This window comes from Rhinopithecus roxellana, chromosome 6, assembly GCF_007565055.1.
Source record: "Rhinopithecus roxellana isolate Shanxi Qingling chromosome 6, ASM756505v1, whole genome shotgun sequence".
NCBI lineage: Eukaryota > Metazoa > Chordata > Mammalia > Primates > Cercopithecidae > Rhinopithecus > Rhinopithecus roxellana.
The window spans coordinates 46,674,594-46,701,889 of record NC_044554.1 but is presented as its reverse complement, the minus strand read 5'-3'; the positions used below and the strand labels follow the sequence as shown (position 1 = coordinate 46,701,889).

General features: G+C 49.5%; 1 protein-coding gene across 1 annotated transcript in view; it reads left to right on the top strand.

Annotated features, from left to right (window-relative positions):
- ARPC1A (actin related protein 2/3 complex subunit 1A) overlaps nt 1–19,122 on the top strand; it is a 41,233-nt gene extending 22,111 nt beyond the window's left edge. The window contains exons 5-10 of the mRNA XM_010375765.2: nt 1,398–1,505; nt 7,001–7,213; nt 11,477–11,552; nt 12,647–12,840; nt 16,061–16,151; nt 18,743–19,122. Of these exons, the coding sequence (XP_010374067.1) occupies nt 1,398–1,505; nt 7,001–7,213; nt 11,477–11,552; nt 12,647–12,840; nt 16,061–16,151; nt 18,743–18,781 (721 nt within the window). The 3' untranslated portion in view covers nt 18,782–19,122. The remainder of the gene's footprint in view (nt 1–1,397; nt 1,506–7,000; nt 7,214–11,476; nt 11,553–12,646; nt 12,841–16,060; nt 16,152–18,742) is intronic.
- Nucleotides 19,123–27,296: the final 8,174 nt, after the last annotated feature.

Here is a 27,296-nt window from a genome sequence, read left to right as displayed (position 1 = left end):
GAGCCTAAAATCCCAGCTATCAGGAGGCTGAGACACAAGAATTGCTTGAACCCAGGAGGCGGAGGTTGCAGTGAGCTAAGATTGCGCCACTGCACTCCAGCCTGGGCGACAGAGTAAGACTCTGTCTCGAAAGAAAGAGAGAGAGAGAGAGAGAGAGAGAGAGAGAGGGAGGGAGGGAGGGAGGGAGGGAGGGAGGGAGGAAGAGAGAAAGAAAGAAAGAGAGAAAGAAAGAAAAGAAGGGAGGGAGGGAGGGAAGGAAGGGAAAGAAAAGAAAAGAAAAGAAAGTGATTCTCGCTTGAAGCTGGGAGGCAGAGGTTGCAGTGAGCCAAAATTGCGCCACTGCACTCCAGCCTGAGCAGCAAGAGCGAAACTCTGCCTCAAAAAAAAAAAAAAAAAAGTGATTCTATAGAAAGGTAATTTAGCATTCAAGGAAAGGCATTGGCTCAATATTTAGTTTCCCAACTGTAGAGCAACCAGACACAATTGGTTTTTAAATAACAGTTTGGGGGCAGAAATGAATGAGTTAAGCCAAAATACTGACTGGTCATAGACATAAATCATCTTTTTTGGATGGTGCTAGAGAATGAGAGGCTAATCCCCAATATGAGGTTCTTCCAATTTCTTGGTTGTGATTTTTCAGTGAAAGAAATTAAAAAGAATTTGCAGATTCATGGAGACTTGGGAAGGATATTAAGCTGTCTTACAACCCCAAATTGACCAAAAATGGAATAGCAAATCACTGAATATTCATAATAAAAATTGAAATATTTTCAAACTTCAGTTTTTATCTCAGAGGTTAACGTCATATGTAATCCAAAATCTCACAAAAAAAGTAACTGAGTTAATCAATATCTATGCTTACTAATGAGGACCACTGAAAACCAGCTGTTGTGCCGACATCATCAAGGCCAGGAGTGGAGAAGAGCTTGTTCATGGTTCTTTTCCTTTCTGTCCTTTAGAAATGCACCTTGTCAGCTGTGCATAGTGGCTCATGCTTGTAATCCCAGCACTTTGGGAGGCTGAGGCCGGTGGATCGCTTGAGCCCAAGAGTTTGAGACCAGCCTGGGCAACATGGAGAAATCTCATCTCTACAAAAAATACAAAAATTAGCCAGTCTCAAATTATAACCTGGTCTTAAAAAACCTTGTCTCTGGCAGGAGGCCTGGTGACTGACAGAAAAATGTTGAATGATCTGTTACTTTTCTATAGAATCTTTTTTCATAGAAACTTATCTAAAAAAGTTTATTCTGAAAAAGATAACATTCTGAATTGTTTTATCATTTTTTTTAATTAAGGAAAAGTGTGGCATGCTTAGGTGTTTTCACCCGACATAATTTGTAGGTCATTTGGGGATGCTTGTTGAGTGGATAAACTGAAACAGTTTTCCCCTCTCATAGGTGGGTGAGCAAGCACATTAAAAAGCCGATTCGCTCCACAGTCCTCAGCTTGGATTGGCATCCCAACAACGTTTTGCTGGCAGCAGGATCATGTGACTTCAAATGCAGGTGGGAACCAATGAGAACTGATAGACTCGAGCTGTGCATTCTTCATCCTTCAACAAATAATTTTGGGTTCCCTTTGTTTTGTTGTTGTTGTAGTTGTTATTGTTGTTTTTGAGACAGGGTCTCACTCTTACCCAGGCTGGAGTGCAGTGGCACCATCATAGCTCACTGCAGCCTCCAACTCCTGGGCTCAAGCGATCCTCCAGCCTCAGCCTCCAGAGTAGTTGAGACTGCAGGCATGTGCCACCACACCTGGCTAATTTAAAAAAAATTGTTTTTATTCTTTGTAGAGATGGGGTCTTGCTGTGTTGCCCAGGTTGGTCTTGAACTCCTGGCCTCAAGTGATCCTCCCTCCTTGGCCTCCTAAAGTGCTGGGATTACAGGCATGAGCCACTGTGCCTGGCCTGTTTCTTTTTCTTTGCAAGGTACTATGCTAGGCACTGTGAGGGACTCAAAAATGAGGCCCAGTGCTGTGGCTCACACCTGTAATCCCAGCACTTTGGGAGGCTGAGGTGGGCATATCACCTGAGGTCAGAAGTTCGAGACCAACTTGGCCAACATGGTGAAACCCCGTATCTACTAAAAATACAAAAGTAAGCCTGGTGTGGTGGCACACGGCTGTAATCCCAGCTACTCGGGAGGCTAGGGCATGAGAATCATTTGAACCCGGGAGGTGGAGGTTGCAGTGAGCTGAAATCATACCACTGCACTCCAGCCTGGGCAACAGAGCAAGACTCCATCTCAAAAAACAAAAAAAAAGGCCGGGCGTGGTGGCTCAAGCCTGTAATCCCAGCACTTTGGGAGGCTGAGACGGGTGGATCACGAGGTCAGGAGATCGAGACCGTCCTGGCTAACACGGTGAAACCCCGTCTCTACTAAAAAATACAAAAAACTAGCCGGGCGAGGTGGCGGGCGCCTGTAGCCCCAGCTACTCGGGAGGCTGAGGCAGGAGAATGGCGTGAACCCGGGAGGCGGAGCTTGCAGTGAGCTGAGATCCGCCGGCCACTGCCCTTCAGCCTGGGCGACAGAGCGAGACTCCGTCTCAAAAAAAAAACAAAAAAACAAAAAAAACACAGAAAACAACAAAATGGAAGCAGCTTGTGATCTAGAAAAGGAGCTCAAGCATGGTGATTAAAAGAAAAAGTGCGTTAAGTCACAGGTAGAAAGAAATCAACTTGGAGGTGGGATAGGAGGGAGAGGCAAGGGTGGGGCCAGCGAAGATTTCCTTAAGTGTAAGAATATCTGTAGTTTAGAGGGGAGGATTAGCATGTACTCTCTCTGTCTCTGTCTCTTTCTCACCATCTGTTTCTGTCTCTCCCTTTGTCCCTGTCTTTCTTGACTACACTGTTTTTCTCATTTCATATTCCAGGCAGCAGTCTCTGCAAATTCCAAAGTGAAACGATTAATAAAACATAGCTAAACAGTGCACTGCTAAGCTGTTATTGTGCTGCTCATTCCGTTAAAGCTTTTTATTTTGTCATCACTGTGAAGCTAGAAGAAATGCAGCCGCTTTGCTAGGAACTTTAAGGATCATACCGTGTAATTCCATGTAATTACTTTTTAAAGTTGTTCTTTCTCAAGAATGCTTTTTCCCCTTAGCTGAAAGGAAAGCAAAGCAAATACATGTTGCTTCGTGTTGACTATATGGTAGGTTCGAAGATGAGGTGCACTTTTTTTTTTTTTTGAGACAAGGTCTTGCTCTGTCACCCAGGCTGGAGTGTGGTGGTGCGATCATAGCTCCCTGCAGCTTCGACCTCCCGGACTCAAGCAATCCTCCCACCTCAGCCTCCTGAGTAGCTGGGACCACAGGCATGAGCCACCATGCCTGGCTGATTTTGTTCGTTTTTTGTAGAGATGGGGTCTCACTATGTTGCCCAGGCTGGTCTCAAACTCCTGGGCTCAAAGGATCCTTCTGCCTTTTACTTCGAAAGTGCTGGGCTTATAGGGATGAGCCACTGCCACTGCAGTCAGCTGTGATACACTTTCTTCAGTAACTGTGGAGAATTCCCAGAAAACCAGGCACTGGCCTGGTTTATATCCAGGAATACTCAAAGCTTAAAGAGAAAGAGATGTGTGTTTGAGTTTGGCAGAGAGGATGGGGGTCACAGTAGTGTTAAGGCACTTTATATTGTGGACCTGTGTTACTTGTGATTTCTTAACCAGAGTCATTGGAAAATAGAACTAGGTGGCACTAACCTGCACCACCTGGATTCTTTGATGGTTGTGAAAATAGGTTGCAGTTATTTTGTTAATATTAATTTCCACGAGTGTTTCTCTGTCACGAAGGCTGGAGTGCAGTGACGTGATCTTGGCTCACTGCAACCTCTGCCTCCCAGGTTCAAGCAATTCTCATGCCTCAGCCTCCCAGCTAGCTGGGATTGAAGGCGTGCACCACCACACCCGGCTAATTTTTTTGTATTTTAGTAGAAACAGGGTTTCACCACGTTGGCCAGGCTGGTCTCGAACTCCTGGCCTCGAGCTATGCGCCCGCCTCGGCCTCCCAAAGTGCTGGGGTTACAGACATGAGCCACTGTGCCTGGCCCAGTCCTGTGGATATGGGTCTGTCCCATTCGTGTTCCCGAGTTGGTGGCTGAAAGCCACTGCTACTTTCTTGGCCTCCTAAGACTAAAGCAACTGTTGTCATGATGCAGATTTAAAGTACAGTGTGTCTACCGTCTCGTCATATAACCTCACATAACTCCTCTGCCAGGCATCTTCCAGAACCTCTGTACTGCCATTGTCATTTGGGGTGGTAGGTGGGATTCCTCGGTTCTTTCAGGGAGCCTTTAGGTTCAGTAGTTTTTTGAAGAGAAGAAGATGTACAAAGTAGAAATCACAGTGGAGGGTGAAAGGGCCCTAAAGGGTAGATTTCCAGCCGTTTCCCTTTGTCCTTAACTCTGGGCCAGAACATCCTCACACACAGCTGTGTGGAATTAGATAAAAAGAGTGAGTTAGTGGAAACTGGCGACACCACCTGTAAAGGACCTGCCTCCATCTTAAGCTATTCCTGCCACAGAGACTGGACAGTGGGCCTGAGGGTCCAGGGAGCCTGCCCACTCCTTGTCACTGGCCTGCCTTGGCTTTCTCTTAGGGTATGTCTTTAAAAGGGTCATTACCAGCCGGGTGCTGTGGCTCACGCCTATAATCCCAGCACTTTGGGAAGCCAAGGCGGGCGGATCACGAGGTCAGGAGATCAAGACCATCCTGGCTAACACGGTGAAACCCCCATCTCTACTAAAAATACAAAAAATTAGCCAGGCGTGGTGGCGGGTGCTTGTAGTCCCAGCTACTCCCGAGGCTGAGGCAGGAGAATGGCGTGAACCCGGGAGGTGGAGTTTACAGTGAGCCGAGATCCCGCCACTGCACTCTAGCCTGGGCGACAGAGTGAGACTCCGTCTCAAAAAAAAAAAAAAAGTGGGGGGGTCAATACCATTAGTTTGTTGAGGGGTGGCAAATAGTTTCCTCTCTCCCACTGTTGACTGTGCAGGCTTCCTGGAGTACTGTGTTGAGAGTGATGGTAAGGTAGACAGGAAAGAATGCTGTGATCATTTAGCAAGGTCTCACGTGGGCAAGGGAGGGATGGGACAGCAGGGTCTCCCCAGAATGTGCAGCCTATGAGGACAGGGCTTTTATGGTCACTCCTTCAGAACCTGGCACCCAGAGCCTGACACACAGTAGGTGCTTTGATAGTATCTAGAGTATGGATTAGCTAGGCACCGTGGCACACATCTGTAATCCCAGCACTTTGGGAGACTGAAGGCAGGAGCATTACTTGATCCCAGGAGTTTGAGACCAGCCTGGGCAACACAGCAAGACGCCATCTCTACAAAAAAATTTAAAATATTAGCTGGGCATAGTACGAACCTGTAGTCCCAACTACTCGAGAGGCTGAGGCAGGAGGATCACTTGAGCTCAGGAGTTGGAGGCTGCAGTGAGCTTTGATCACACCACTACACTCCATCCCGGGCAACAGAGCCAGACCCCCATCTCTTAAAAAAAAAAAAAAAGTTGGGAGTGTCAGGTGTAGTGGCTCATGCCTGTAATCCCAGCACTTTGGGAGGCCGAGGCAGATGGATCACCTGAGGTCAGGAGTTCGAGACCAGCCTGGTCAACATGGTGAAACCCCCTCTCTACTAAAAATACAAAAATTAACCAGGCATGGTGGCACGTAACTGTAATCCCAGCTACTTGGGAGGCTGAGGCAGGAGAATCGCTTGAACCCAGGAGGCAGAGGTGGTGAGCCAAGATCATGCCATTGCACTCCAGTCTGGGCAACAAGAGCAAAACTCTGTCCCCCCCCCCCAAAAAAAAAAAAATATATATATATATATATATACACTAAAATACAGATTTGCCAAACTTGGGTTGGCCTGTAGATAGCTCTTAATAATTCTTTTACTTGAGAGGTTTGAATATCTGAACTTACCTATCATGATTGATTGATTGATTGATTGATTGATGGATTTTTATTTTTTTGAGATGGTATCTCGCTCTGTTGCCCAGCCTGAAGTGCAGTGGTGCGATCTTGGCTCACCGCAGGCTCTGCCTCCCTAGTAGCTGGGACTACAGGCGCCCGCCACCATGCCCGGCTTATTTTTTGTATTGTTAGTAGAGACCGAGTTTCATTGTGTTAGCCAGGATGGTCTTGATCTCCTAACCTCGTAGTCCACCCGCCTTGGCCTCCCAAAGTGCTGGGATTACAGGCGTGAGCCAGTACACCTGGCCTTATTTATTTATTTATTTATTTATTTATTTATTTATTTATTTATTGAGATGGAGTTTCACTCTTGTTGCCCAGGCTGGAGTGCAATGGTGCGATCTCGGCTCACTGCAACCTCCGCCTCCTGGGTTCACGCGATTCTCCTTCCTCAGCCTCCTGAGTAGCTGGGATTACAGGCAAGGGCCACCACGCTTGGCTAATTTTGTATTTTTAGTAGAGACGGGGTTTCTCCATGTTGGTCAGACTGGTCTCAAACTCCCAACCTCAGGTGATCCGCCTGCCTAGGCCTCCCAAAGTGCTGGGATTACAGGCATGAGTCACCGTGCCCAACCCATGTTTTATTTGTTGTTTTTTTTTTTTTTTTTTTTTCTGAGGCGGAGTCTCGCTCTGTCGCCCGGACTGGAGTGCAGTGGCCGGATCTCAGCTCACTGCAAGCTCCGCCTCCCGGGTTTACGCCATTCTCCTGCCTCAGCCTCCCAAGTAGCTGGGACTACAGGTGCCCGCCACCTCGCCTGGCTAGTTTTTGTATTTTTAGTAGAGACGGGGTTTCACTGTGTTAGCCAGGATGGTCTCGATCTCCTGACCTCGTGATCCGCCCGTCTCAGCCTCCCAAAGTGCTGGGATTACAGGCTTGAGCCACCGCGCCCAGCCGTTTTATTTGTTTTTAGTGAGTCAACCTCTTTGCATTCTGAGAGTCCTTGTGGCAGCTGCCTATGGCCTGTTTCTAGATACATATATTTTCATTTACTTTTTCCTTTTCTCTCTGCCTTTTAAACAGAGTATTTTCTGCCTACATTAAAGAAGTGGATGAAAAGCCTGCCAGCACGCCCTGGGGCAGCAAGATGCCTTTTGGGCAGCTAATGTCAGAGTTTGGTGGCAGTGGCACTGGTGGCTGGGTCCACGGGGTCAGCTTCTCTGCCAGTGGGAGCCGCCTGGCCTGGGTCAGCCACGACAGCACCGTGTCTGTTGCTGATGCCTCAAAAAGTGTGCAGTGAGTATTTGCCTTTCATTTGGAAGGTGGGGAACAAGGGGTGGGATCTCTCACCAGCTGAACCAGGACTGCCCTTCCTGGTCAGTCAGTCAGTCCGGGCGCGAAGGCTAACGCCTGTAATCCCAGAACTTTGGGAGGCCAAGGTGGGTGGATCACAAGGTCAGGAGTTCAAGACCAGCTTGACCAAGATGGTAAAACCTTGTCTCTACTAAAAATAAAAAATTAGCCGGGCGTGGTGGCGGGCGCCTGTAATCCCAGCTTCTCGGAAGGCTGAGGCAGAGAATTGCTTGAACCTGGGAGGCGTAGGTTGCAGTTAGCCGAGATCACGCCACTGCACTCCAGCCTGGGTGACAGAGCGAGACTCCGTCTCAAAAAAAAAAAAAAAGCCGGGCGCGGTGGCTCAAGCCTGTAATCCCAGCACTTTGGGAGGCCGAGACAGGCGGATCACGAGGTCAGGAGTTCGAGACCATCCTGGCTAACATGGTGAAACCCCGTCTCTACTAAAAAATACAAAAAAAAGCTAGCCGGGCGAGGTGGCTGGCGCCTGTAGTCCCAGCTACTCAGGAGGCTGAGGCAGGAGAATGGCGTAAACCTGGGAGGTGGAGCTTGCAGTGAGCTGAGATCCGGCCACTGCACTCCAGCCCGGGCGACAGTGAGACTCGGTCTCAAAAAACAAAAAAAACAAAAGAACTCAATCAAAACTGCAGGCAGGCTGGACTTGGTGGCTCACGCCTATAATCCCAGCACTTTGGGAGGCTGTGGGCAGATCACCTAAGGTCAAGAATTCAAGAACAGCCTGGCCAACATGGTGAAACCCTGTCTTTACTAAAAATACAAAAATTAGCCTTGCCGGGCACAGTGACTCACACCTGTAGTCCCAGCACTTTGGTAGGCCATGGGTGGACCACCTGAGGTCAGGAGTTCAAGACCAGCCTGGCCAACATGGTGAAACCCTGTCTCTACTAAAAATACAAAAATTAGCCGCAGTGGCTCACACCTGTAATCCCAGCACTTTGGGAGGCTGAGGCAGGCGGATCACTTGAGGTCGGGAGTTTGAGACCAGCCTGAGCAACATGGAGAAACCCCATCTCTACTAAAAATACAGAAAATTAGCCGGACGTGGTGGCCCATGCCTGTAATTCTAGCTACTCAGGAGGCTGAGTCAGGAGAATCACTTGAACCCGGGAGGTGGAGGTTGTAGTGAGCCGAGATCACGCCATTGCACTCCAGCCTGGGCAACAAATGCAGAACTCTGTCTCAAAAAAACAAATTTTTTTTTTGCCAGGTGTGGTGGCATGTGCCTATAATCCCAGCTACTCAGGAGGCTGAGGCTGGAGAATCTCTTGAACCCAAGAAGCAGAGGTTGCGGTGAGCCAAGATTGTGCCATTGCACTCCAGTCTGGGCGACAAGAGCAAAACTCTGTCTCCAAAAAAAAAAAAAAAAAAAAAAATGCAAGTCAGCCTTTACTGTGACAGGCACAGATACAAATTCTCGGGTTGGAAAATTTTTAAGGCCTAGGTCTTCCAGAAATACTTCTTAATGGAAGTACTGATAATGATTCCTTTCAAGAACCCTCCTGGTTTGCTACTGATAAGGGTCGCTTAAAAAGGGCCAGTTTATGCTGGGCACAGTGGCTCACACCTATAACCTCAGCACTTTGGGAGACCAAGGTGGGTGGATCACCTGAGGTCAGGAGTTCGAGAGCAGCCTGGCCAACATGGTAAAACCCTGTCTCTACAAAAATAAAAAAATTAGCCCGGCATGGTGGTCGGTGCCTGTAGTCCCAGCTACTTGGGAGGCTGAGGCAGGAGAATCACTTGAACCCAGGAGGTGAAGGTTGCAGTGAACCGAGATCATGCCAGTACACTCCGGCCTGGGCACGAGAGCAAGACTCCAGCTCAAAAAAAAAAAAAAAAGGCCAGTTTAGTCTGTCACTCTGAATTCCTTACAAAATGTAAATGCCATTCACCGGCCCTAAATTACATAGGAGATATATTCTTACTCGGGGTAGTCAGCAAACAATGACTTCATTAATTTGAGCCTTCCATTCAGTAAGGCTTAAAAACCATTGACGCCACTTCCTCTGCTGTGTGCCAGAAGGACTCTAATTATGGTGGCTTCTTTGTGAGTGGTGCGTCTACTCAGCCATAAAGTACCCGGCCAAATATCAGAGTTCATTTTGTTCAATATATGTTGGAGGAAGAGAGAAGATTGGAATCCTCCTTCTTTTATCAATCTTCGTTCTTCCCTGGTGAATCCTTTTCCATTGATAGCTAAAGGGAACTCACCGTTAAAGGTTTTGTGATGGACATGGCCACTTGAGTATCAAAAATCAATCACACTGGGTGACCTTTACTCCCTGTCAGGTCAGTAAGAGTCACCCAGTGTAAATAGCATGATATTTCAGACATGAGATGTTTTTCCTAACAGGATTAAATGTGCGTTTTTTTGCTAGTTTTACATATTTTTTTAAAGATTATCCCCTCCGGCCAGGCACAGTGGCTCACGCCTGTAATCCCAGCACTTTGGGAGGCTGAGGCAGGCAGATCGCCTGAGGTCAGGAGTTTGAGACCAGCCTGGCCAACATGGCAAAACCCTGTCTCTACTAAAAGTACCAAAATTAGCCAGGCGTGGTGGCAGGCGCCTGTAATCCCAGCTACCCACGAGGCTGAGGCAGGAGAATTGCTTGAACTCAGCAGACAGAGGGTGCAGTGAGCCGAGATCGCACCACTGCACTCCAGCCTGGGCAACAAGACTCTGTCTCAAAAAGAAAATAAAAAAAGATTGTCCCCTCCATTATAAAATGTAGTCTTTCAGAAAATTTCTCTACATAAACAAGCACTTATATATCTTTTCATTTTTAACAGAAATGAGATTATGTTTTACATTTTATATGTTTTTGTATACATTTGGTAATTTGCCTTTTGACACTTGATAATACTTTGGTATTTTGATGCCAGTGTTACTTAATTTTTATATGGTTTATTGTGACACAGTAAGTTCTTAGCATACGCTTATTACAAGTCCCTATCTACCCTCATACTGACTTCTTTCCCTTTTCCAGTCCTGCAAGTCAGATTACATGCTCCACCCTTGCACTCCTCCAACATAAATATCTCATGTAGTAAAAGTCAAGTATACCACAGTAAGGGCTTAAGATGACACATTCATTCTTCAATGCCAGCTTTATGAAGGGCGTCCTGAGACATGTACAGTTAGCTTTTATTTTGTTATTATTTAGAGAGACGCTCTCTGTCGCGCAGGCTAGAATGCGGTTCTGCAATCATAGCTCATTACAGCCTTGAACTCCCGAGCTCAAGTGCTCCTCCCAACTCAGCCTTTCAAGTAGATGGGGCCACAGATGTGCACCACCACACTAGGCTTTTTTTTTTTTTTTTTTAATTTTTCGTAGAGACTGGGTCTCACTATGTTATCCAGGCTGATCTCAAACTCCTGCCTCCAGCAGTCCTTCCGCCTCAGCCCCTCAAAGTGCTGAGATAACAGGTGTGAGCCACCACGCCCAGCCACAGTCAGCTTTTGAATGCATCGTTTCTTGCATGAAGTGAGGTGCTCCTAACTCATCAGCCAGTGTGTTTGCCTGCCATATCTGTGTAATCTCTTTGCCACACTCAAGAGCGAATAACTGCATGCACACACATGTCCCTGCATGCACACATACACACACATGGCCCATTCGAGTGTGGGCTCCTGGCTAAGACCGTTTGGTTCATCTTGGTGGCTCTAGTTGCTGACACGGTGCCTGGCTGTCAGCACAGATCTGTGTGGCCACAGCCCTCTCGGAGCTCTGGGGAGCACAGGCAAGGAGAGGGTCCTAGCACAGGTGTTTGCTGCCAAGTCATAGTAACAGAAAGAGCTCTAGGAGCTAAGAGCAGGGAGAAGCTGCTTTAGGCTGCAGTGGCCTCTGGGAAAGTGGACCGTGGGATCATGGGGGTGATCCCTTTAGAGCTGTGCTGGGGGTCGAAGGGCATGGGCGCAAAGACAGGGCTTTGGGAACCAGCTTGTCGTGAGTGGGCGGGGTCTCAGAAGCAGGCGGGAGGAGCCCAGGCTGGAGCCGGAGCCAGAGCCCAGGGCCGCCCCTGGCTCAAGAGGCCTGCGAGTTGAGGTCAGAGGCTCCTTTTCAACATAAGTGCCCGTTGATACTGCAGAAGCCCCTGTGAGAATGGGTCCTTTGTTGTCATCTGTGTCTGTAAAGAAGCTAATAGTCTGTTACATCTTGGGATAACAAACGTTCTTGTGTTTAGGGTCTCAACTCTGAAGACGGAGTTCCTGCCACTCCTGAGTGTGTCATTTGTCTCAGAGAACAGCGTCGTGGCTGCTGTGAGTATTTTTCTTCATTCTCCCTCGGGGTGCACTGTATGTGATGCTCAGACAGGGAACAATGTGTGCTCTGTCACCCTAGCACAAAGCAGAACAGTTTTGTTTTGTTTTTTTAGACAGAGTTTCGCTCTTGTTGTCCAGGCTGGAGTGCAGTGGGTGATCTTGACTCACCGCAACCTCTGCCTCCCGGGTTCAAGTGATTCTCCTACCTCAGCCTCCCGAGTAGCTGGGATTACAGGCATGTGCCACCATACCTGGCTAAATTTGTATTTTTAGTAGAGATGGGTTTTCTCCATGTTAGACAGGCCAGTCTCAAACTCACGTCCTCAGGTGATCTGCCCACCTCGGCCTCCCAAAGTGCGGGCGTGAGCCACCATGCCTGGCCTTAGAGCTCACTTGTTTTTTTTTTTTTTGAGACGGAGTCTTGCTCTGTTGCCCACGCTGGAGTGCAGTGGCCGGATCTCAGCTCACTGCAAGCTCCGCCTCCTGGGTTTACGCCATTCTCCTGCCTCAACCTCCCGAGTAGCTGGGACTACAGGCGCCCGCCACCTCGCCCGGCTAGTTTTTTGTAGTAGAGACGGGGTTTCACCATGTTAGCCAGGATGGTCTTGATCTCCTGACCTCGTGATCCACCCGTCTCGGCCTCCCAAAGTGCTGGGGTTACAGGCTTGAGCCACCGCGCCCGGCGAGCTCACTTTTAAGGATAAGAGCAGGTGGGGCGCGATGGCTCACGCCTGTAATCCCAGTACTTTGGGAGGCCAAGGCAGGTGGATCACCTGAGGTTGGGAGATGGAGACCAGCCTGGCCAACATGGTGAAACCCCGTCTTTACTAAAAACACAAAAATTAGCCAGGGCATGGTAGCGTGCACCTGTAATCCCAGGTACTTGGGAGGCTGAGGCAGGAGAATCACTTGAACCCAGGAACCAAAGGTTGCAGTGAGCTGAGATCATGCCACTGCACTCCAGCCTGGGCAACAGAGCAAGACTCAGTCTCAAAAAAAAAAGTAAGAGAGGCCTATCATGGTGAACACTCTGCCAAGGAGCTGGGCGGTGGGCAGTGTGTCCTCCAGGGACTGACTGAGTCTCGTTTCAGGGCCATGACTGCTGCCCAATGCTCTTCAACTACGATGACCGCGGCTGCCTGACCTTCGTCTCCAAGTTAGACATTCCAAAACAGAGCATCCAGCGCAACATGTCTGCCATGGAACGCTTCCGCAACATGGACAAGAGAGCCACGACTGAGGACCGTAACACAGCCTTGGAGACGCTGCACCAGAATAGCATCACGTAGGTGCCGTCTGTAGAAAGGTGGTCAGGTGACAAGGTGCCCTCCTGCCCCTCGCTATTTCCTTACTGGGTTCCTACAAAAGCTCTATGCCCCGCAGGCCCAGGCACTCCTTCAGGGACAAGTGCAGCAAGAAGTCTGTATCTTCCCGACCACCAGGCTTTCATTTCCAGCTCGTAATAGGGAGAGAGTCACCACCACCTGGTCATTCTGTCCTTCAAGGTGCAGATTACAAGGCAGCAGCCAGCAGGAGCTGTGCAGACCCTGTTGCAATCCGAGGTGGTGGGATCCACCCACCTTGGCCTCCCAAAGTGCTGGGATTACAGGCGTGAGCCACCGTGCCTGGCCTGAAAGTGTGATTTTTAAGGTCTAGAGGAGAGGCTGGGCATGATGGCTCACACCTTTAATCCCAACACTTTGGGAGGCCGAGGCAGGCAGATCACTTGAGGCCAGGAGTTCGAGACCAGCCTGGCCAACATGGCAAAACCACGTCTCTACTAAAAATACGAAAATTAGCTGCTTGTGGTGGTGCACACCTGTAATCCCAGCTACTCGGGAGGCTGAGACAGGAGAATCGCTTGAACTGGGGAGGCGGAGGTTGCAGTGAGTCAAGATTGAGCCGCTGCACTCCATCCTGGGTGACAAAAAGAAAAGAAAAGAAAAGAAAAGAAAAAAGCATCTGGAGGAGAAATATATGCTTGATATTCTAAGTTACTGTGTTCAGAGTTGGGTCCCATGGGATTTTCCCTTATTGAGAAATCTTTTCTATTGAGAAGCTTTTGTTGTGGTATTGATGGTGGGAGGAGTAATGGAAACCTCTAGACTTCCTATTTGAGAGAACTATAATGAAATGCAGGTTATGCTTCATCTTCAGCACGTAAAATGGGCTGCAAATGCTCTATGGAAAAATGAGAACCAGAGGCCTGGCACCATGGCTCACGCCTGTAATCCTAGCATTTTGGGAAGCCAAGGCAGGAGGATAGCTTGAGGCCAGCAGTTCAGTACCATCCTGGGCAACATAGCAAGACCTCATCTCTCTTTTTTTTTTTTTTTTTGAGACAGAGTCTTGCTCTGTGACCCAGGCTGGAGTGCAGTGGCTCAATCTCGGCTCACTGCAAGCTCCGCCTCCCGGGTCCACACCATTATCCTGCCTCAGCCTCCCGAGTAGCTGGGACTACAAGCGCACGCCGACACACCTCGCCAATTTTTTGTATTTTCAGTGGAGACCGGGTTTCACCTTGTTAGCTAGGATGGTCTCGATCTCGATCTCCTGACCTCGTGATCCGTCCACCTCGGCCTCCCAAAGTGCTGGGATTACAGGTGTGAGCCACCGTGCCCAGCCAGAAGACCCCATCTCTACAATTTTTTTAAAGTTAGCTGGCTATGTTGGCACGCACCTGTAATCCCAGCTACTTGAGAGGAGTGAGCCGTGATTGTACCACTGTACTTCAGCCTGGGCTACATTGTGAGATCCTATCTCAAAAAAAAAAGAACCTGAAGACATAGCAAAACTTACCTTTTCTCCACATTCTTCAGGTTTCTCCTTCCATAGCAAAACTCACCTTCTCTCCATTCTTTAGGTTTCTCTGTCTTGAATGACTCTGAGTTATTTCTTGTGAATTTCTCTTAAGCTTCTGTGCAGACCAAGTGTTAAGGAAAGAAACAGCTCTCATTGCCTCTCTGACACTTCTAGGTGAAAAGGGAAAAGGCAAACCCTTGCCCATTAGTCTACTTTTATTTGCAGAAATTAGGTGCTCTTCGCACTAGAGCTGTGTCAGCTAACTTTTTCTGTAAGGGACCAGATAGTAAATATTTTAGACTCCGAGAGGCCGTAGGTCTCCGTTGCAACTACTGAACTCCGTGGTTGTGGCAGGAAAGCAGGCACAGACGCTGTAAACAAATGAGGTGGTGTGTTCCAGTTAAACTTTATGGACACTCAAATTTGAATTTCACATAATTTTCATTTCATGAGATAATAGTCCTCTTTTAATTTTTTTCCAGCTATTTAAAAATGTAAAAGCTGGGTCGGGCGCAGACGCTAACGCATATAATCCCAGCACTTTGGGAGGCTGAGGTGGGTGGATCACTTGAGGTCAGGAGGTCGAGACCAGCCTGACCAACATGGTGAAACCCCGTCTCTACTAAAAATACAAAAATTTGCTGGTATGGTGGCGGGGGCCTGTAATCCCAGCTACTCGGGAGGCTGAGGCAGGAGAATCACTTGAACCTGGGAGGTAGAGGTTGCAGTGAGCCGAGATCGCACCACTGCACTCCAGCCTGGGTGACAGAGTGAGACTCCATCTCGATAAATAAATAAAAATGTAAAACCTTTTTTTTTTTTTAAGCTCACAGGCTGTACAGGAATAGGCGGTGTGTACCATAGTTTGCCATCCCCTTCCCAGCGTCGGGGAAGAGGAGGGTAAGTTCTAGACATTTCAGAGGAGAAAGAAAAATATTGTCTGAGCAATGGATGATTGTCTTGAAAGCTTTCCAGATAATTAGGCTAAGACAAGTTGTTTCATTTATCTGTTCCCCTGCTTGGCTTGGTTGGAGTCTGGGGGTATGTCTGCTGCTAACATTTATAATGATTCATTTCAAACTCACGGAGGGCTGTTGGCTTACCTGCACTGGCTGTCTTGGAGGCTGATTTGAGAGGTTTTGTTTGGAGTCAGTTGGATTTCAGTCATGCTTCATCATGCCTCTGGTTTATTTGAAAACAAACAAAAACATTGTTTTCGCCATGGCTGTGGTGCTGCCCACAGCCTGCTCCCAGCATTTGCGTGCTGTGTGGGCTGGGTCATTCCTGCTTCCCCAAGTCACTCTAACTAAGGCAGGTTCTTAACTTCTCCCCTTTCCAGTTTTGTCTTTCCTGGACATCTGGTAATAAAATGTTTTGGGGTATTTTCTGAGCCAGATTGTTGCAGCCTAATGTTCGTGGACAAGTTCATAATCAGGAGTTAAAAGATAATTCATTTCCTGGCGCAGTGTGGTGGCTCATGCCTGTAATCCCAGCATTTTGGGAGGTTGAGGCAGGAGGATCACTTGAGTCCAGGAGTTCAAGACCAGCCTGGGCAACATAGTGAGACCTCTATCCCATCTCTATTTAAAAAATAAAGAAGAAGATAATTCATTTCATTAAGCTGCCCTTACACGATTAGTCAGGAATGTTGTGTTCACTTCCACTACATACCTTACGGTCTCTTTTGCTTTGCTTTTTTTCAGTCAAGTCTCTATTTATGAGGTGGACAAGCAAGACTGTCGCAAATTTTGCACTACTGGCATCGATGGAGCCATGACAATTTGGGATTTCAAGGTATTTTCTACCTAACAGAACAAATTTTGTTTGTGTTAAAACTTTTTTTTTTTTGAGAGATAGGCTCTGTCACCCAGGCTGGAGCACAGTGGCGCAATCATGGCTCACTGCAGCCACCAACTCCTTGCCTCCAGCAGTCCTCCCACCTCAGCCTCCCAAGCAGCTGGGACAACAGGCAAGCAACACCACACCCCGCTAATATTTTTACAAAACTCTTGTGAGAAGAATGTTTCTCAATTCTTGAAACAAAATGTTAAATCTGGTATACAGCTTAATATCCTAATATAAGACATTAAACTGGAAATCTCTCTCTTATTTTTTTTTCTTTCTTTTTGAGACAGAGTCATGTTCTATCGCCTAGGTTTCAGTGCAGTGGTGCAATATTGGCTCACTGCAACCTCCGCCTCCCGGGTTGGAGCAATTCTCCTGCCTCAGTCTCCCAAGTAATTGGGATTACAGGAGCACACTACAACACCCGGCTGTTTTTTGTATTTTTAGTACAGATGGGGTTTCACCATGTTGGCCAGGCTGGTCTTGAACTCCTGGCCTCATGTGATCTGCCCACCTTGGCCTCCCAAAGTGGTGGGATTACAGGCGTGAGCCACCACGCCCAGCCTTGGAGATCTCTCTTTTTTTTTTTGAGACAGAGTTTCGTTCTTGTTTCCCAGGCTGGAGTGCAATGGCGGAATCTTGGCCCACCGCAACCTTCGCCTCCTGGGTTCAAAAGATTCTCCTGCTTCAGCTTCCCAAGTAGCTGGGATTACAGGCATGTGCCACCACGCTCAGCTAATTTTGTGTTTTTAGTAGAGATGGGGTTTCTCCATGTTGGTCATGCTGGTCTCGAACTCCGAACCTCAGGTGATCCGCCTGCCTCAGCCTCCCAAAGTGCTGGGATTACAGGCGTGAGCCACCACGCCCGGCCGGAGATCTCTTTAAAACCTAGAAGTCGGCCGGGCGCGGTGGCTCAAGCCTGTAATCCCAGCACTTTGGGAGGCCGAGACGGGCGGATCACGAGGTCAGGAGATCGAGACCATCCTGGCTAACACGGTGAAACCCCGTCTCTACTAAAAATACAAAAAAACTAGCCGGGCGAGGTGGCGGGCGCCTGTAGTCCCAGCTACTCAGGAGGCTGAGGCAGGAGAATGGCGTAAACCCGGGAGGCGGAGCTTGCAGTGAGCTGAGATCTGGCCACTGCACTCCAGTCCGGGCGACAGAGCGAGACTCCGCCTCAAAAAAAAAAAAAAAAAAAAAAAAAACCTAGAAGTCATCTGCAGGTGAACGGCACATTCTCAGTGAACTGAAATTTTTACTTCTAGATGTCTATTTTATTGAGGAAAAATGGAGTGCTATTTTGGAAACAGGCCCTATTAGACACCAGCCCAGGTTTAACTATATAGATATATATTTATGGCTGACACTAATTAATTTAGTAAACATTTACTAAGTGTCTCCTGGGTGCCATGCATGGTGCTGAGCACTCAGACTATCCAGTCCGAAGAAGCCTGTCTGGTAGAAGAGAGAAGTGAATACAGGGGCTGGGTAGGGGATTCGGCGGAGCTCGGAAGAGAAGCCAGTGCCTCTATTTTCACACAGAGGAATCTGGGGCGATGTGTGGACTGCCCGCGCTGCAGGGGAAAAGGCTGCACCTGAGCAGCGTCCTGAGCTGCGATGGGTTTTGGAGGGGAGGGGACTAGGAGTTGAGAAAGCACAGGCGAGCATCGTAAGTTGCAAGCGCAGCACACCCAGGCCAACTCTGGGCTTCGGAGAGTGCACACTGCCTTTGAGGCATTGCCCATGGTGTGGTCCTCCAGAAGCACAGATGAAACTAGAAAAAAGAGCTGTGGGCAGCCAGGCGTAGTGGCTCACGCCTGTCATCCCAGCACGTTGGGAGGCCAAGGTGGGAGAATCACTTGAGGCCAGGAATTTGAGGCCAGTTTGGGCAACATAGCAAGACCCTATCTCTATAAAAAAGCCCAGTGCAGCCAGGCACGCTGGCCCACTGCCGTAATTCCAGCACTTTGGGAACCTGAGGCTCGTTTCTCCTCCCTGCTTCCCCGTCTTGAGCACAGGAGTTCGAGACCAGCCTGGGCAACATAGTGAGACCCTGTCTCTATTTTCAAATATACATGTATATATATATTTTAAAAGCAGGTGCAGTGATGCATGCCGTTAGTCCCAGCTACTTGAGAAGCTCAGGCAGGAGGATCTCGTGAGCCCAGGAGTTGGAGGCTGCAGTGAGCTGTGGTCACACCACTGCACTTCAGCCTCGGGCAACAGAGCAAGACCCTATCTCAAAAAAAAAAAAAAAAAACCACACACACAGGAGTGAGGAGTGTGCCCACAGCCTGTGGGTGGAGCAGTGGGGAAAAGGGACACCTGGCCTGCGGGAGCCAGCAGGGGGAGCCCGGGCCTGGAGTGTCTCTGCAGGGTGAGTCCTGGGAGAGCCTGTCTCAGGTGGGGCAGGGCCAGGTTCAGGGTGGGGACAGGCAGCACCTCCACTGAGGAGGAGGGAGTGTGTGATACCTACCTCGGGGAAAACCTCAGGGTGGACACTCCTCAGTGACATGAGTGCTCTTCCCACCTTTTCCAAGACCCTCGAGTCTTCCATCCAGGGCCTCCGGATAATGTGAAGCTGAGTGAGCCTCCGCCATCCAGCATGACAAACTGTGGCCGACCGCAGCTGTGCCGTGGCACGATGGCGAGGAAGCCAGCCCCAAGGAAACACTGAAAACACATATCACGCCAATGCCGTGTGGTTTTGTTTGAATATAAAATTGGTGAAAGTGTTGGTTTTTTAAAAGCAGTAATTTTTTTGTTTTTGTTTTTGTTTTTTTGCGATTTCATTCCATTCTTGACCAAAGCTTCTCTTTAAGTAGTTTATTATGGAAAATTGTCACACTAACTTAAAAGACAGGGTGAGGGAGATATGTAAATTGTCCACTAGAAAATTAAATAAAAGAACTGAATGTGGTTTTGGTTTTGTTTCCTTGTAGTATTTCAATTTTTAGTAGAAAAATATGAGTGAATTCTTCATTCAATTAGGTTTGTTTTAGGCTAAATCTTAGATCCTTGGTTTCTTAAATTGCACCATTCTATACAACCTTGAACCAAAAAGCACCATTTAGTGGGGGGTGAGAGAGAACCATTTCTGAACGTTGCAATACTTCTGCAAAGTAGGTTGTGTTGGTCTGTTTTGTGTTGCAATAAAGGAATACCTGAGACTGGGTAATTTGTTTAAGACAAAGTTTATTTGGCATACGGTTCTGCCGGCTGGACAAGAAGCGCGGTGCCCGCGTCTGCTTTTGGGGAAGCCTCAGGAAGGTTTTACTCATGGAGGAAGGCGAAGGGGAAGCAGGCGTGTCCCATGGCGGGAGAGAGTACAAGAGAGAGGACCAGGATCCTTGAAACAACCTGGTCATAGAGTGAGAACACACTCATTCCTGCCAGGGGGCACAAAGCCATTCATTAGGGATCTGCCCCATGACCCAAACACCGGCCACGAAGCCCCACCCCAACACTGAGGATCGCATTTCAACATGAGGGACACACAGCCAAGCCTTGTCAGAGTTAACACTGTTCCCATCTTGCATGTGAGCAACAGAGAAGCCCACGTCCACTGAGCAGCCAAGTCTGAATGGAAGCCTGCCCTGGGAGGCCCCTGGCCCAGTGCCCACACCACGGCAGCCCGCTGTTAGCAGCGCACCTGCCAAGGGTGTGCTGTGGGGAGGGTGCAAGGGGGCGGGAAAAGGGGAAAGTCAGCATCTTGCGTGAGAGACGATTGTACCCACACTGAGCTCCTTTCGTCATGATGAGACGTGAAGTTTGACATTCCACAGCAAAGAATCCTTTTTTTTTTTTGAGACGGAGTCTTGGTCTGTTGCCCAGGCTGGAGTGCAGTGGCCAGATCTCAGCTCACTGCAAGCTCCGCCTCCCGGGTTTACACCATTCTCCTGCCTCAGCCTCCCGAGTAGCTGGGACTACAGGCGCCGCCACCTCGCCCGGCTAGTTTTTTGTGTTTTTTAGTAGAGACGGGGTTTCACCATGTTAGCCAGGATGGTCTCCATCTCCTGACCTCGTGATCCGCCCATCTCGGCCTCCCAAAGTGCTGGGATTACAGGCTTGAGCCACCGCGCCCGGCCCAGAGAATCTTAAGAGGTACAAGCATAAATGAAAAGCAAAATAAGTAAAGAGTAGCCGGAGCCTGGCCACATCCTTGATCTCACGGCTCCCTTCTAGAATGCTGGTAAGAGTGCTTCCCAAGGCACATGATGTGCTCAAGGGAAGGTAATTTTCCCTCTTGGCGACTCATGGGAAGCCCTCACTCCAAGAGGGAATCCTGCCTAGCACCCAGGTGCTGGCCTCATGGCCCTGCCTGGTCCCTGTAGTGTCCTCTCCGGGCCCCCAGTGGCAGGAGCTCCTTTGTGTACACGTGTTTGTGTACACAGTGCATTGGCAAGGCTCTGTGAGGGTAGACAAAAGCTGGCCATAAAACAGGAATTAGCTAAAGATTTCTCTTTTAGCTGGGCGTGGTGGCTCACGCCTGTAATCCCAGCACTTTGGGAGGCTGAGGTGGGCGGATCACGAGGTCAGGAGATCGAGACCATCCTGGCTAACACAGTAAAACCCCGTCTCTACTAAAAATACAAAAAATTAGCTGGGCATGGTGGCGGACGTCTGTAGTTCCAGCTACTCTGGAGGCTGAGGCAGGAGAATGGCGTGAACCCGGGAGGTGGAGCTTGCAGTGAGCCGAGATTGCACCACTGCACTCCAGCCTGGGCAACAGAGCGAGACTCTGTCTCAAAAAAAAAGACAAAATTGACTTACTTCGCCTCTAAGAACTTAATAGCCACGGAGTTATTTTGCTGTTTTTTTCTTTTTTAAATAAAAACATTTTGAAATTATAATAGAGACAGGGTCTCCCTATGTTGCCCAGGCTGATCTCAAACTGGGCTTAAGCAATCCTCCTGCCTCAGCCTCCCAAAGTGCTGGGATCACAGGCGTGAGCCACTGCACCCGGCCTATTTTGCTTTTTTTTTTTTTTTAAGATGGAGCCTCTTTCTCTGTCAACCAGGCTGGATTGCAGTGGCGTGATCTCGGCTGACTACAGCCTGCGCCTTCCAGGTTCAAGCGGTTCTCCTATTTCAGCCTCCTGAGTAGCTGGGATCACAGGTGACCCCAGTCTCCGAGTAGCTGGGATTACAGGCATACACCACCACGCCCGGCTAGTTTATTTTGCCATTTTTTAACACAGGCCATTTCTCCTGTGGGGAGGAAGGTCCACTCCAGTCACAGCAGCCAGAAGCCCAGTGCTTTATTTCAGCGCTGGGGTCGTTTGAGTTTGTGACGCTCCGTCCTCCTCTCACTCTGAGAGGACTCAGACCAGGCTTCTGTAAACAATGACTACAGTCTGGGATGTTCTGAGAGGGTTCTTCAGGAAAGGTGTGTGTGCCACGCCCCGAATGCAATACTTTAGCTAACTGTGCAGGCACCAAGGAAAGCATTTGGAAGCCATTAACAACCCCTCATAACAAACCTGTAGGGTTGGAACTCTTATTAGCACATTTTTCAGATGACAAAATTCCAGAGAGGGGTATGACCAGTCTCTCCAAAGCCCTGGTAGTAACCACTAAGCATGTGCTCCCCACTGGGTAAGGGAAATGCCTTAGTGACAGCTCCTTTTCAGTTCACCCACGCTCAGGGGCAGGCCCTGTCATTGGAAGTGATGAGAAGGTATGAGGCCGGGCATGGTGGCTCACACCTGTAATCCCAGAACTTTAGGAGACCAAGACGGGTGGATGGATCTCTTGAGGTCAGGAGTTCAAGACCAGCCTAGCCAACATGGTGAAACCCCTTCTCTACTACAAGTACAAAAATTAGCCAGGCATTCGTGGCATGCGCCTGTAATCCCAGCTAGTCAGGAGGCTGAAGCACGAGAATTGCTTGAACGATTGCTGGGAGGCGCAGGCTACAGTGAGCCAAGGTCATGCCACTGCACTCCAGCCTGGGCAACAGCGAAAACTCCATCTCAAAAAAAAAGAAAAAAGAGGGAGCAAGAAGGTATTTGACAATACCTTGTGGGTTTCATCGTAGACCTCAGTTTCGCAATTAAAGGGACACATCAGGCCACGTGGTTTGGAAGGGGGTGTGCAGGAAGGGTACAGCCCCATCAGAATCCTGGGATGGCATGTGGAATGCTGAGCCAGCGTTATGGGGGCCCCAGCTGTGGGGTACATCTGCCCTGCAGTCCTTTAGCCACCTTATCAGATACGTGGCCTTGGGGCTTTGGCCCCGAGGTTTTCTCCTCTCCCCTCCTGCTGTCAGTTGGAATGGATCCCTTGATCCCAGGGAAAGTGACCCACATTCTGGGGTGGACCAGTGGGACAAAGGGGAGATTATACTGGAGACTGGAAGCTCTTAGAAAAGGTACCCGCCACCTCCCCCTGCCCGCATCTCCCGTCTCCCTGGTCTGCCTTGGCCTACCCACTGCCTGTCTGCGTCAACCTGGCTGCCATTTTGTGACTAGGAGGTAACAAAACCAGTGCTTAAACCCGGGAGGCAGAGGTTGTAGTGAGCAGAGATTGTGCCACTGCACTCCAGCAAGACTCCATCTCAAAAAAAAAAAAAAAAAAGTGATGGGCAAGGAGCAGAAAGCCAGCAAGAACCTGGGAGACTGCACCAGCCCTGGCCTGCCTCCCCCACGTCAGCCAGCCCTGGAGAGTCACAGCCTGGGTTTGTGGCTGCATTTCTTGGAAATACAAGAAGGCAATAAAGGAAGCAGGAGTGCATAGCATCTTCATCCCAGGGCCCTGCACAAAGCCAGTTCCAGGAAGAAACAGAATAGTCTCCAAGTTGTTCTGGGAGCTCCAGATGAAATCCTTCCATCCCCAAGTTCCCTAACCCAAGGTGTTTCTCCACATAGGGCTTAGAAAACTTTCTCCCCCAAGGGCGCCGTTTCAATTAATGCCTTCCATCGCTTTCCAATCTGAGGTCTGCTTCCTCCCATCCACTGGGTCTTCCCTCCACGACTGTAGGCCTGTGGGACAGGTGGGCAGGTGGACAGTGCTTGTCAGCTTCGCTTTACAGATGTGGAAACAGGCACGGTTACACTACAGGTTAAGTGGCAGCACTAGAACTGGACTTACTTGCTTTCTGTTTTTTCTTTTTTTGAGATGAAGTCTCGCTCTGTCACCCAGGCTGGAATGTAGCCTGGTTGCAGTCATCTCGACTCACTGCAACCTCTGCCTCCTGGGTTCAAGCGATTCTCCTGCCTCAGCCTCCGGAGGAGCTGGGATTACAGGTGTGCACCACCACGCCGAGCTAATTTTTTTTGTATTTTTAGTAGAGACGGGGTTTCGCCATGTTGACCAGGCTGGTCTCAAACTCCTGACCTCGAGTGATCCGATCTGCCTGCCTTGGCCTCCCAAACTGCTGGAATTACAGGCGTGAGCCACCGCGCCCAACCTTTTTTTTTTTTTTTTTTTTTTTTTTTTGAGACGGAGTCTCGCTCTGTTACCGGCTCACTGTAACCTCCACCTCCCTCATTCAAGAGATTCTCCTGCCTCAGCCTCCCGAGTAGCAAGTAGCTGGGACTATAGGCATGTGCCACCACACCCAACTAATTTTTGTGTTTTGTTTTGTTTTTCAAGACAGAGCATCACTCTTGTCACCCAGGCTGGAGCGCAGTGTCGTGGTCTCAGCTCACTGCAACCTCCGCCTCCCGGGTTCAAGCAATTCTCCTGCCTCAGCTTCCCGAGTAGCTGGTATTACAGGTGGCGCGTGCCACCACACCCAGCTAATTTTTGTATTTTTAGTAGAGACAGGGTTTCACTATGTTGGCCTGACCTCGAACTCCTGACCTCGTGATCTGCCCACCTCAGCCTCCCAAAGTGCTGGATTATAGGTGTGAGCCGCTGTGCCCGGCCTTTTTGTTTGTTTGTTTTTTAGAGATAGGTTTTCACCATGTTGGACAGGCTGGTCTCACACTCCTGACCTTCTGTGATCAGCCTGCCTTCACCTCCCATAGTGCTGGGGATTACAGGCGTGAGCCACCATGCCCGGCCTGGACTCAGTTTTCTAACACCACTTGATCATTCATTAACACATCTGTTAAGATGTGTGTTGAGTGACTCATGCACCGGGCTCTGTCATGGGCCCAGGGGAGAGCAGAGGGAACAGTAAGCCATGGTTGTGGCTCTCACGGGCTTTTAGAGCCTTTACATCAACTCAGGTGACCTTAGTTACATATTCACAGTTAGGAAAAAGGAGTCTTGAGGTATGCATATTTGTTAGGATGCTTCGATGATTCGCAGCAGAAAAACTCAAAGCAGCCTAAAAATATAGTGGAGGCTGCACACCGTGGCTCATGCCTGTAACCCTAGCACTTTGGGAGGCTGAGGCAGGAGGATTGCTTGAGGCAAGGAGTTCCAGACCAGCCTGGGCCACACAGGGAGAGCCCTCTCCATACAAAAATTTTTAAAATTAGCTGGGTGTAGTGGCGCATGCCTGTGGTCCCTCCCAGCTATGAGAGAGGCTGAGGTGGGAGAATCACTTGAGGCCAGGAGTTTGATACCAACCTGGGCAACACAGCAAAAACGCTATCCGTATAAATTTTTTTTTTTTTTTTTTTTTTTTTTTTTTTTTTTTTTTTTTTTTTTTTTTGAGACAGAGTCTGGCTCTGTCGCCCAGGCTGGAGTGCAGTGGCGCGATCTCGGCTCACTGCAAGCTCCGCCTCCCGGGTTTATGCCATTCTCCTGCCTCAGCCTCCCGAATGGCTGGGACTACAGGCGCCCGCCATCTCGCCCGGCTAATTTTTTGTATTTTTTAGTAGAGACGGGGTTTCACCGGGTTAGCCAGGATGGTCTCGACCTCCTGACCTCGTGATCCGCCCGTCTCGGCCTCCCAAAGTGCTGGGATTACAGGCTTGAGCCACCGCGCCCGGCCTTTTTTTTTTTTTTTTTTTTTTTTTTTTTTTTTTTTTTTTTTTTTAAGAGGGAGTCTCGCTCTGTCACCCAGCCTGGAGTGCAGTGGTGTGATCTTGACTCACTGCAATCTCCGCCTCCTGGGTTCAAGTGATTCTCCTGCCTCAGCCTCTGGAGTAGCTGAAATTACAGGCACGTGCCACCATGCCTGGCTAATTTTTGTATTTTAGTAGAGATGGAGTTTCACCATGTTGGTAAGGCTGAGTCTCGAACTCCTGACCTCAAATGATCCGCCTGCCTTGGCTTCCCAAAGTGTTGGGATTACAGGCGTGAGCCACTGCGCCCAGCCTATAAAAATTTTAAAACTTAGCCAGGCATGGTGGTGCACACCTGTAGTCCCAAGCACTCGAGAGGCTAAGGTGGGAGGATCGCTTGAGCCCAGGAGTTGGAGGCTGCAGTGAGCTGTGATTACCTCACTACACTCCAGCCTGGGTAGCGGAGCAAGACCCTGTCTCTAAAACATATTAATTAATTAAGCAGATAACTTGGCTTACATAGTTGAATCTTTGGAGGCAGGTTGGGCTCAGGCCAGCCACAGGTGACCAGAGCTCCGGTTACTTCTCTGACCTTCTCTCCGCTCTGCACTCTCCCTGCAGCTTCCCTTGTTGCTGTTCCACTTCCGCGTTCCACTTAGAAATCCGGATTCCTGCAGCTCGTCCAGAAGGGGCTTCGGTGCTGGAACATCAGCTGAAGTCCTGGGCTTTGCTTTGATTGGGCCATCTTAGGTCACAAGTGCAGGACAGGGAACACCGTGAGCTGATTTAGACCACTCAGGGCCACTTGGGGTCATTCCCTGGGCATCTACAAAGCGGTGGTAGGATGGAAGCCAGAGAAGCAGCAACAGGGTCACCTCAGTTACCCTACACTTGTCCCTGTGGGAAGAGGGCTGGCGGTACAGACCCCTTGAAGCTTTTTATCTGCTTGAACTAAAGCCACTGCCTGTATTTGCTGAGGTTGCCGACATCTGTCTGAGCAAATCTGCAGGAGCAGCAAGATTGGGGGGGCTCACAAAAGTTGGAGCACTTCCTGTGTGCACGCACACTGGATGACCCGCTTAGCACACTTTTAATCCTCCCAACCACCCTAGGGGGTGGAATTCAGTGGAAAAGAGAGCAGTGGCTAAGGGCACCTCCAATGAGGGGGGTGTCGGGACAAAGCGACCGGAGACCCCCCCAGCCACATCCTGCAGGACAAACCAATGTCCGCAGGTGAGGACGGGGTGGGAAAAGTGTTCCAAGCAGAAGGAACAGCGAGTGTCAAAGCCTCTAAGCCTGACGGGGTGGGAGTCTGGCTTGGACCTCCAGAAATCCAGGAAGACCCTGCACAAATACTAGGGAGAGGGGTCTGAAGGAGGCAAGAGGAGGAAAGGTTTTTGTTGTTGTTGTTGTTTGAGAGGAAGTCTCCCTCTGTTGCCAGGCTGGTGTGCAGCGGTACCATCTTGGCTCACTGCAGCCTCTGCCCCAGGGGTTCAAGCAATTCTCGTGCCTCAGCCTCCCCAGTAGCTGGGATTACAGCAGCGCTCCATCACGCGATGGGGCTCCTTGTAGCTATTTTTTTTTTTGAAACAGAGTCTCACTTTGTCGCCCAGGCTGGAGTGTGTTGGTGCCATCTCGGCTCACTGCAACCTCCGCCTCCTAGGTTCAAGAGATTCTTCTGCCTCAGCCTCCCGAGTAGCTGGGATTACAGGCATGCGCCACCAAATCTGGCTAATTTTTGTATTTTTTAGTAGAGACGGGGTTTCACGGTGTTAGCCAGGATGGTCTCGATCTCCTGAGCTCGTAATCCTCCCGCCTCGGCCTCCCAAAGTGCTGGGATTACAGGCGTGAGCCACTGCGACCAGCCGAGGGAAGGTTTTCATCGGTGTCTCTTCCATCTGTCTGGCCGCCTAGGCACGTATTCACTGAAGAGGCAGAGGGTCAGGATGGGGAGACTCCAGGGACCACCTCGCTCAAGATCCGCAATTAGGCGGCTGCAAGGCCAACCCGGTAACTTTAAGAAGTGAAGCCGATTGACGTGAAACAGAAAGGAAAGAAGTTAGCTGGCCGACCAGCGTCAGCAGGGGCAGCCAGTGTCACCCTGCCCGGGGACAGCACCCCGGTTGTGTGGCGAGGACACCGAGGGCCGAGGGGGCGGGGCCGGGCTGCCCTGGCCACGCCCGACCGCCTGC